Source organism: Theropithecus gelada, chromosome 19 (genome assembly GCF_003255815.1).
Source record: "Theropithecus gelada isolate Dixy chromosome 19, Tgel_1.0, whole genome shotgun sequence".
In the NCBI taxonomy this organism is placed as follows: Eukaryota; Metazoa; Chordata; class Mammalia; order Primates; family Cercopithecidae; genus Theropithecus; species Theropithecus gelada.
In genome coordinates, this window is record NC_037687.1 from 21,164,932 (window position 1) to 21,175,274 (window position 10,343).

Here is a 10,343-nt window from a genome sequence, read left to right on the forward strand (position 1 = left end):
AGACTCCGTCTCAAAAAAAAAAAAAAAAAAAAAAAAAAAAAAGCCCTCAACCAATTAGGCATTGAAGGTACTTTACTTTAAAATAATGAATTATCTGTGACAAACCCACAGCCCACATACTGAATGGACACAAGCTGGAAGCATTTCTCTTTAAAAAATGGCACAAGATAAGAATGTCTTCTGTCACCACTCCTATTCAACACAGAATTGGAAGTCCCGGCCACAGCAATCAGGTGAGAAAAAAAAAAAAAGAATCCAAACAGGAAGAGAGGACGTCAAACTATGTTTGCTGTCAGACAACAAGATTCTATATCTAGAAAAGACTATAGTCATGGCAGAAAAGCTCTTTAAACTGACAACTGCAAAAAAGTTTCAGGATACAAAATAAATGTACAAAAATCAGTAGCATCCACGTACATCAACAATATCTGAGCTAAAAGCCAAATCAAAAACAAAATCTCATTCACAACTGCCACAGAAAAATAATTATCTAGGAATACAGTTAACCAGAGAGGTACAAGATCTCTATGACAAAAATAAAAACAACAACAACAACAAAAACATTGCTTAAATAAGTCAGAGATGACAAACAAATGGAAAATCATTTTATGCTCATGGATAGAAAAGACCAATAGCATTAAAATGGGCATACTGCCCAAAGAAATCTACAGATCTAATAATAATCCTATCAAACTACCAAAAATATTCTTTTTTTTTTTGAGATGGAGTTTTGCTTTTGTTGCCCAGGTTAGAGTGCAATGGCTTGATCTCAGCTCACCGCAACCTCTGCCTCCTGGGTTCAAGCGATTTTCCTGCTTCAGTCTAAGTAACTGGGATTACAAGCATGAGCCACCATGCCCAGCTAATTATTTCTGTATTTTTAGTAGAGACGGGGTTTCTCCATGTTGGTCAAGCTGATCTCGAACTCCCGACCTCAGGTGATCCGCCCACCTCGACCTCCCCAAAGTGCTGGGATTATAGGTGTGAACCACCGTGCCTGGCCCCAAAACATTCTTAACAGAACCAAAATAATCTGTTTTAAAATTCATATGGAACAACAAGAAAAGAGCCCAAATAACCAAGGCAATCCTAAGCAAAAGAAACAGAGCTGGAGGGCTTACATTACCAAACTTCAAACTATACTACAGGGTTACAGTAACAAAAGCAGCATGGTACTGGTACAAAAACAGGCTCAGAGACCAAAACAACAGATTAAAGCACCCCACAATTATTCTGCACACCTACAACCATCTGATCTTTGACAAAGCTGACAAAAGGAATTTGAGAAAAAATCCCTATTTAATAAATTTTGCTGGAATAACTAGCTAGCACTATGTAGAAGATTGAAACTGGACCCCTCTCTTACACTATATATAAAAATCAAGATTGATTAGGCCAGGCACCATAGTTCATGCCTATAATCCCTGCACTTTGGGAGGCCAAGGCGGGCAGATCGCCTGAGGTCAGGAGTTTGAGACCAGCCTGGCCAGTATGGTGAAACTCCGTCTCTACTATACTAAAAATACAAAAATTAGGCCAGGCATGGCGGCTCACACCTGTAATCCCAGCACTTTGGGAGGCCGAGGTAGGTGGATCACGAGGTCAGGAGATCAAGACCATCCTGACTAACAGGGTGAAACCGTGTCTCTACTAAAAATACAAAAAACTAGCCAGGCATGGTGGTGGGCGCCTGTAGTCCCAGCTACTGGGGAGGCCGAGGCAGGAGAATGGTGTGAACCCGGGAGGTGGAGCTTGCAGTGAGCTGAGATCGTGCCACTGCACTCCAGTTTGGGAGACACAGCAAGACTCCATCTCAAAAAAAAAAAAAAAAAAACCACCCAAAAATTAGCTGGCCGTGGTGGTGGGCACCTGTAATCCCAGCTACTCAGGAGGCTGAGGCAGAATTGCTTGAGCCCGGGAGGCAGAGATTGTAGTGAGATAGCACCACCACACTCCAGCCTGGGTGACAGAGGAACACTCCATTTGGTGGGGGGGAGGCGGGAATCAGGCAAAAGACATCAACAGATACTTTTCAAAAAAAAGACATACATGTGGTTAACAAGCATATGAAAAATGCTCATCACTAATCATTAGAGGAACGCAAAGAAAAACCACAATGAGGCATCATCTCACACAACTCTGAATGGCTATTACTAAAAAGTGAAAAATATCACAGATGCTGGCAAGGTTGTAAAGGGAATGCTTATTATATACTGCTGGTGGGAGTGTGAATTAGTTCAACCATTATAAAAAGCAATGTAGTGATGCCTCATCTAAGTAAGAAACAGAATTACCATTTGACCCAGCAACCTCGTAATTGGGTATATACCCAAAGAAATGTAAATTATTCCATCATAAAAACACATGCACGTGCATGTTCATTGCAGCACTATTCATAATAGCCAAGACATGGAATCAACCTAAATGCCTATCAATGATAGACTGGATAAAGAAAATATGGTATGGGCAGGTATGGTGGCTCATGCCTGTAATCCAACACTTTGGGACACCAAAGCAGCTAGACTGCCAGAGCTCAGGAGTTTGAGAGCAGCCTAAGCAACATGGCAAAACCTCATGTCTGCAAAAAATAGAAAAATAAAAAATTAGTGGGTGTGGTGGCATGTGACTGTAGTCCCAGCTACTTGGAGGGCTGAGGTAGGAGGACTGCTTGAGCTCAGGAGATTGAGACTGCATTGAGCCTAGATCACACCACTCCACTTCAGCCTGGGTGAAAGAGTAAGATCTTTACTTCAAATAAGAATAAAATAAAAGATTTAATAAAAACAAATTATGGTACATAAGCATCATGGAATACTGTGTGGGCATAAAAACAAAACAAAAACAAAAAAAACCAAAAGGCCAGGCGCCATGGCTCACGCCTGTAATCTCAGCACTTTGGGAGACCGAGGTGGGCGGATCACAAGGTCAGGAGATCGAGACCATCCTGGCTAACATGGTGAAACCCCGTCTCTACTAAAAATATGGTAGTCCCAGTTGGTGGCCACCTGTAGTCCCAGCTACTCGGGAGGCTGAGACAGGAGAATGGCGTGACCCCGGGAAGTGGAGGCTGCAGCGAGCTGAGATCATGCCACTGCACTCCAGGCTGGGCTACAGAGCGACTCAGTCTCAAAAAAAAACAAAAAGAAACAAAATCATGTCCTTTGTAGCAACATGGATGAAGCTAGAGACCATTATTCTTAGAAAACTAATGCAGAGACAGCAAAGCCAGCACTTTGGGAGGCCGAGGCGGGTGGATCACATGAGATCAGGAGTTCGAGACCAGCGTGGCCAACATGGTGAAACCCTCTCTCTACAAAAATACAAAAATTAGCTAGGTGTGGTGGCAGGCACCTGTAATTCCAGCTACTTGGGAGGCTGAGGCAGGAGAATCACTTTAACCAGGAAGGTGGAGGTTGCAGTGAGCCAGGATTTTGTCACCACACTCCAGCGTGGGTGACACAGCAAGACTCTATCTCAAAAAACAATAATAAATAAATATATGTTACCATTTATAAGAACTAAACAATAAGAACACATAGACACAAAGAGAACAGACACTGAGGGGTAGTTCACAGTGGATGATGGGAGGACAAAAAATGTCAGAAAAAACACCTATTTGGTACAATGTTTAGTATCTCGGTGACAATACAATCTGCACACCAAACCCCCATGACACAATTTTACCTATATAACAAACCTACATGTGTACTCAGGAACAAAAAATAAAAGTTAAAAGGGAAAAAAATCCATGAGTTTGGGAGAGTGCAATGTAGGCGACAGGACTGGTTTGTGCTACAGATAGTGGCCCAGGTGTGACTCTATTCTAATTTATTTCTGTATTCATGCAGGCAGATGAGATTATGAACAGGTGGTCCAGAACCCTAGGTGGGTGGAGAAAACAGGTTGCTGCTGCAGATTCAGTGTCTGGGGAGGGGATATGGGGAGACTTGTAGACACTTGTGGGTTTTTGGCAAGAAACATTAGGATCAAAAATGCTGTGGTGAAATTCCGGAGGGTGGTGTCTAGCCCTGGGAGTGGTGTAGACACCTCAGTGTCTAGTGGGTGTGTTTGTGAGTGAGTAGAAATTCTGTGCTGGCAGCTGTGAAAAAAGGGAATCTGCTATCATAGCTTCTTTAAATTTTCAGTCCTCTCTCAACCTGGGAGGAGACCTAGAATCACAAAACAATGGGCACTGTGACAGAAAAGCAGAGCCTCCCAGAGTTTCATTCCAGGCCAGGCCTCTGTGGTATCTTTCTTCTGGCACCAAATCTGTAGAGTTTGCTGAACACCAGGATTCTCCAACATCAACTCATTGTCTAAAATTTGCATTCTGACACCACCCATTCAGCACAGACCCTGATTCAGGACTCAGTCGCACAGTATTCTCCTTACTGCAGATGTCAGTAACAAATCCAATGAACCCATCTAAGCTCCTGAGCTACCGTTTAAAAATTGGGGACTCCCGCGCCATGAGTGGTGGCTCTCGCCTGTAATCCCAGCACTTTGGGAGGCCAAGGCGGGAGGATCACCTGAGGTCTGGAGTTCCAGACCAGCCTAGCCCAGGTGAAACCTCGTCTCTCCTAAAAGTATAATAATTAGCCAGGCGTGGTGGCAGGTGCCTGTAATCCCAGCTATTCAGGAGGCTGAGACAGGAGAATCTCTTGAACCTGTGAGGCAGAGGTTGCAATGAGCAGAAATCTCACCCCTGTACTCCACCCTGGGTGACAGTGAAACTCCTTCTCAAAAAAGGAAAAAAGAAAAAAAAAAAATCAGAAAATTAGCCTCCTGTGGAGTGTGAAAATAATCAAATGGCAGGCAACTAGACTGAGGTGGCTATGGTCCCTGGATTTCTACTTTAAAGAAATTTAACTCAAATGTGTGGTTTTTGTTTTGTTTTGTTTTTTGAGATGGAGTTTCACTCTTGCCCAGGCTGGAGCGCAATGGTGCAATCTTGGCCCACCGTAACCTATGCCTCCTAGGTTCACGCGATTCTTCTGCCTCAGCCTCCCAGGTAGCTGGGATTACAGGCATGCACCATCACGCCTGGCTAACTTTGTATTTTTAGTAGAAACGGGGTTTCTCCGTATTGGTAAGGCTGGTCTTGAACTCCCGACCTCAGGTGATCCGCCCGCCTGGGCCTTCCAAAGTGTTGGTATTACAGGCGTGAGCCACAGCGCCCGGCCTCAAATGCATATTTTTATAAATTACTAAACTGGGGGAAACAAAGTTGAGGCTTAGCTAACTATAATTAACCTCTGATTACATAACAAGGAAATGTCCGCCTTGATCGTACAAATTAAGAAACTATGTAACTGTACTTAGCCAATTATTGAGTTTAGTTTAAAAGTCTTTTCTTCAAGCCCTTGCTATGGAAGACAAACGACAAACCATAGCTGGGTACCCTACTTTTTTTTTTTTTTTTTTTTGAGACGGAGTCTCGCTCTGTCGCCAGGCTGTAGTGCAGTGGCGCCATCTCGGCTCACTGCAACTTCTGACTTCCTGGTTCAAGCGATTCTCCAGTCTCAGCCTCCCTAGTAGCTGGGATTACAGGCACGTGACACCATGCCCGACTAATTTTTGTATTTTTAGTAGATACAGGGTTTCACCATACTGGCCTGGGATTACAGGCGTGAGTCCCCGCACCCGGCCTACAATTTTTGAATCACTCTTTAAATTACTTAATATTTTTGCAGTGACTTCTGTTCATTTTTAATAAAAGAAAAGAGGAACTCAGAACCCCACAGACCAAAGCTCTTCCCATTCATGAACCCCGCACCCCAAGTCAGGATTCTTCTCTGACTATCCTCCCGTGGTCCCTGAACGAAGAGACGCCGTGCTGCGGGTGCAGAGCTGCCAAGAGAGGGCTCCAGACCAGGGCACAGTCACTGCGCAGGGAAGAGAGAGGACGCCCGGGGTCCCGGCTGTCGCGCAGCCGCCATCTTGTGGCTGAAGGGGACTGAGGCCGAGCTGGCCAAGGAAAACTCGGGCGCAGATTGTGGAGCTGACTGCGAGAAGGCCTGAGAACCGCCACGCCACTTCCCACCGGTTCCAACCAGCCCCTTCCCCTCTACCCGGATGTCCGACCCAGCACTCTCACCATTTCTAGGCTTCCAGGGGGGACCTGGCGTCTTAGCTGGGGATCTCCCAATACCTGCAGGTCACAGGGCCACAGAGGCTGGGCCTCTAGGAGCAGAGGACATAGATTAGGGAAGACAAGACCTGCAGCTCCGTCTGCAGCGAGAGACAAAGTACCCGCCAAACCCGAAAGCCGCCCCGTCCGCTGCAGCTGCGTGTCTGATTGGACGGTTTCCGCCCAGCGTCCCTGATTGGATGATGTTGAAGGCCCCGCCCTTTCAGGCCTTGAGTGACAGGAGATGTGATCCCATGCTGGCCTGAATGAAGAAAGAGTAACAGCTTCTAAGCTGCAGCCTTTTCAGGCAGGACTTCCTGCCTGAGCTGAGTCAGGCCCAACTCGGAGGAATTTGCATTTAACCTTGTGCGTAAGGTCATATGCGTTTATACATAATACATTATATGGGCGGGAGCGGTGGCTCACGCCTGTAGTCCCAGCTACCTGGGAGGCTGAGGCAGGAGAATCCCTTGAACCTGGGAGGCGGAGGTTGCAGTAAGCTGAGATCGCTTTGAATTCCAGCCTGGGCAACAAGAGCGAAACTAAACTCCGTCCAAAAAAAAAAAAAAAAAAAAAAAGGAGGCAATCTTCTGAAATAGAATGTGAGCCACAGGTGAATTTTAAATTTTCTGGTTAGCCAAACTTTAAAAAGAAAGAAGAAACAGGTCAAAGTGTAACAATTTCAGTAACCCAATATATCCAAAATATTACTATGTGAGCAATGTGAATTATTAATGTAGCATGTATATATTTGGAACTATATATTTGGAAGTAAATCTGGGTTTTTTGTTTGTTTTGAGAAGGAGTTTTGCTCTTGTTGCCCAGGCTGGAGTGCAGTGGCACGATCTCAGTTGACGGCAACCTCTGCCTCCCAGGTTCAAACGATTCTCCTGCCTCAGCCTCCTGAGTAGCTGGGTTTACAGGCATATGCCACCCTGCCCTGCTAATTTTTGTATTTTTAGTAGAGACGGGGTTTCTCCATGTTGGTTAGGCTGGTCTGGAACTCCCCACCTCAGGTGATCCACCCGCTTTGGCCTTCCAAAGTGCTGAGATTACAGGTGTGAGCCACCGCCCACCAGCTACTAAGTCTGTTTTTTGCCTTTCCAGCACATGACAATGTAGACCCAGCCACATTCCAGGCACTCAGGAGCCACACATGAAGTGCAGCTCTGATGTTGGGTGGGTAAAAGGCCTGAACAAATTTATTCTGCCAGTGTGAAGGAAGGACCTCTTCCTAACAACATCTCTCTTCAGTTTCAAGGATGGAAAAGATAGTGGCCGTAGAAAGAGCAGAGGGCAGCAGGAATAAAATAACCACAGGTAGATAACTGCTGGCCACTTTTGGCCCACCTTCCTTCCGGAGATCAGAAAGGGAACAAAGGATGATAGGACCAGAGGAGAAGAAAACTCTAAGTCTTCATACCTGTACATACTCTTGACTTGCAATGTTTAAATATAGAGAAAATAGATTAAAGGCAAACACATTTTGCTATTTGGTCTAGAACCTAATCATCAGGCCTCCTGGATTCAAGTGATACTCGTGCCTCAGCCTCCGGAATAGCTGGGATTACAGGCGTGTACCACCATGCTCAGCTGAATTTGTTTGTATTTTTAGTAGAGATGGAGTTTGCCAAGTAAGCCAGGCTGGTCTTAAACTCCTGGCCTCAAGTGATCCGCCCACCTTAGCCTCCCAAAGTGCTGGAATTATGGGCATAAGCCACTGTGCCTGGCTATGATATATTTTTACATTTATGGTTTAGGTGATGTGTTCTTCTTCTCTGCCAGGCCCCTGCCATATGGGATGCTGACATATCCCTGGACCTAGCACCTAGGTAATGTGACTCTTGTATTTTGCATAGGTCCCACGTATTTTGAGTACTGTGACTTATGACTAGACCATACACCTAGAAGATGGGAGACACCTGTCTGTGCCCTGTAAACAGGGTGTTAGCCCTATCATTCTCAAGAGCCTTATGACATATCTCTGTATTCATCACTTGGGAGATGTGACTCTCCTCTGCTGCCCGCATCCTGCCCACTGGAAAGATTGTGACATAACATTTGGCCCAGCAACAGGGTGATGTGTTTTCCAGGGTCCTGTTCACAGGGAGTGAGTGTTGTGACATATCACTGGGCACATCACCCACGTGCTGTGACTCTGCTCCCTGTGCCCGCCTTTCAGAACAGGAATGTAACATATCCCTGGCCAAGCACCCAGGTGACGTGACTCTTATTCCTAGTTTCTGCCATGAGAAAAGATTGTGACATATCTCTGGCCTGGCACCAAAATGATGTGACTCTCTTGCTCACACACTCTATGCACAGGTGGGATTGTAAAGTATATTTTTGTTCAGCTCATTGGTGAGATGATAACTCTCATATCTCAAATCAACAAATAGGGGACGTACTGCCTTTCAAAACTAGGGTTAGGGAAATACATAAGATTCTGGGTCTCCTCCTTGTATGAAGGTCATAGTGGATTACCACTCTCGTATATATCATATAAACCCTTCAGGTGGTACAGAGAGTGTCATCACAGGGCCCAGCACACAGGTGACATTGCATTTCTTGTATGCACACTGCATCATCTATTAGGATTGTCATCTGGCACATGGACAGAGCCTACTGGTAAGGTCTTGAATCTCACACGTGGATGCAGTCCACAGTTGAAATTGCAATGGTCATAGTTGAACATCTGGCTGCACTTGGGATGGTGACTCATTTATAACCTAGCTCCACAGCAGGTGAAAACTCTTTTATCTGGAACCAGCCAATTATAGAGATGTTGACTCTCATACCTGGGTTTAGAACCACAGGTACAATCATGGGTCCATACCATCATGAAGGTCACAGAGTGGTTTGCAACTCTCATTAATACTGTAGAAAGCGGCCGGGCGCGGTGGCTCAAGCCTGTAATCCCAGCACTTTGGGAGGCCGAGGCGGGTGGATCACGAGGTCAGGAGATCGAGACCATCCTGGCTAACATGGTGAAACCCCGTCTCTACTAAAAATACAAAAAACTAGCCGGGCGTGGTGGCGGGCGCCTGTAGTCCCAGCTGCTCGGAGGCTGAGGCAGGAGAATGGCGTGAACCTGGGAGGCGGAGCTTGCAGTGAGCCGAGATCGCGCCACTGCACTCCAGCCTGGGTGACACAGCGCGAGACTCCGTCTCAAAAAAAAAAAAAAAAAAAAAAAAATACTGTAGAAAGCTCTTGACTGGTACTGAGAGTCTTAGCAGAGCCCAGCACAGAGGTAAGATTGTGAGGCTCACATGCACACCCAGCCAACAGCAAAAATTGTCACCTTTCCATATGAACACAGCCCACTATTGAGGTCCCAAGTTTTCCTTGTGAAAACAGTCAAAAGTTGGAAAATTTACTCATGTGTGAATTTGGTTCAAAGGTGAGTTGGTGACGCTCAGACCTCTATTCAACACACATGTGAGTCTGTGGCTCCAGTAAGCATTCAGTCTGCATGAGAAATTGAGGCTCTCACAAACAAATCAAATAGCACCATTGAGATTGTGACTCTTGTACTTAGACCCAACATACAGGAGGTGTTGACTCAGATTTAGAACTGGGACATGTGTGAAATTGTTAATCTAATTTGTAAACCATCCTGCAGGTGTGATTGTGACATATGCCTCTGCTCAGTACATGAATAATTTGACTCTCCTGCCTGGGCCCAGTCCGTAGTTGCAATTGTGACATATTGCTGAACCCAGCACATAGGAGATGTGACTCCATACTCCTGCCTTGGTGCTGCCTATAGGGGCCATTGTGACATATCCCTGGGCCTTGCATCCAAGTGATGTAAGTCTCTCCTTTTCTGGTACTGCCCACAGGGGACACTGTGATATATTCCTGGGCCACAAACCTAGCTTATGTCATTCTCCTGTTTGTTCTCTGCCCACATGGGCCACTGTGACATACTGCTGAGTTTAACACCCATGTGATGTAACACTTCAGCCTCAGCCCTGCCTACTTGGAACATAGTGATGTATCACTGCACCCATCACCCAGGTGATGTGACTCTCTTTTCCTTTGTGCTCTCTGCTCAAAGGGGAAGATTGTTACCTGTTGCTGGGTCCAGCACCTAGCTGATGTGACCCTTCTCATCTTTCTAAGTTCTGCTTGACGGGGAGATGTTGACATTTTACTTTGCCCAACACCGAGGTGACACTAACCTGTTGGCTTTGTCCTACTTTCAGAAGAC

The 10,343-nt window shown here is 45.7% G+C and overlaps 1 protein-coding gene across 1 annotated transcript in view; it reads right to left on the minus strand.

The window, feature by feature from the left end:
- Positions 1-7,561, minus strand: part of LOC112611884 (zinc finger protein 723-like) — a 30,137-nt gene extending 22,576 nt beyond the window's left edge. Inside the window, exons 1-3 of the mRNA XM_025365856.1 lie at positions 7,554-7,561; positions 6,253-6,392; positions 5,887-6,151 (exon numbers count right to left, since the gene is read on the minus strand). Of these exons, the coding sequence (XP_025221641.1) occupies positions 5,887-6,151; positions 6,253-6,392; positions 7,554-7,561 (413 nt within the window). The remainder of the gene's footprint in view (positions 1-5,886; positions 6,152-6,252; positions 6,393-7,553) is intronic.
- Positions 7,562-10,343: the final 2,782 nt, after the last annotated feature.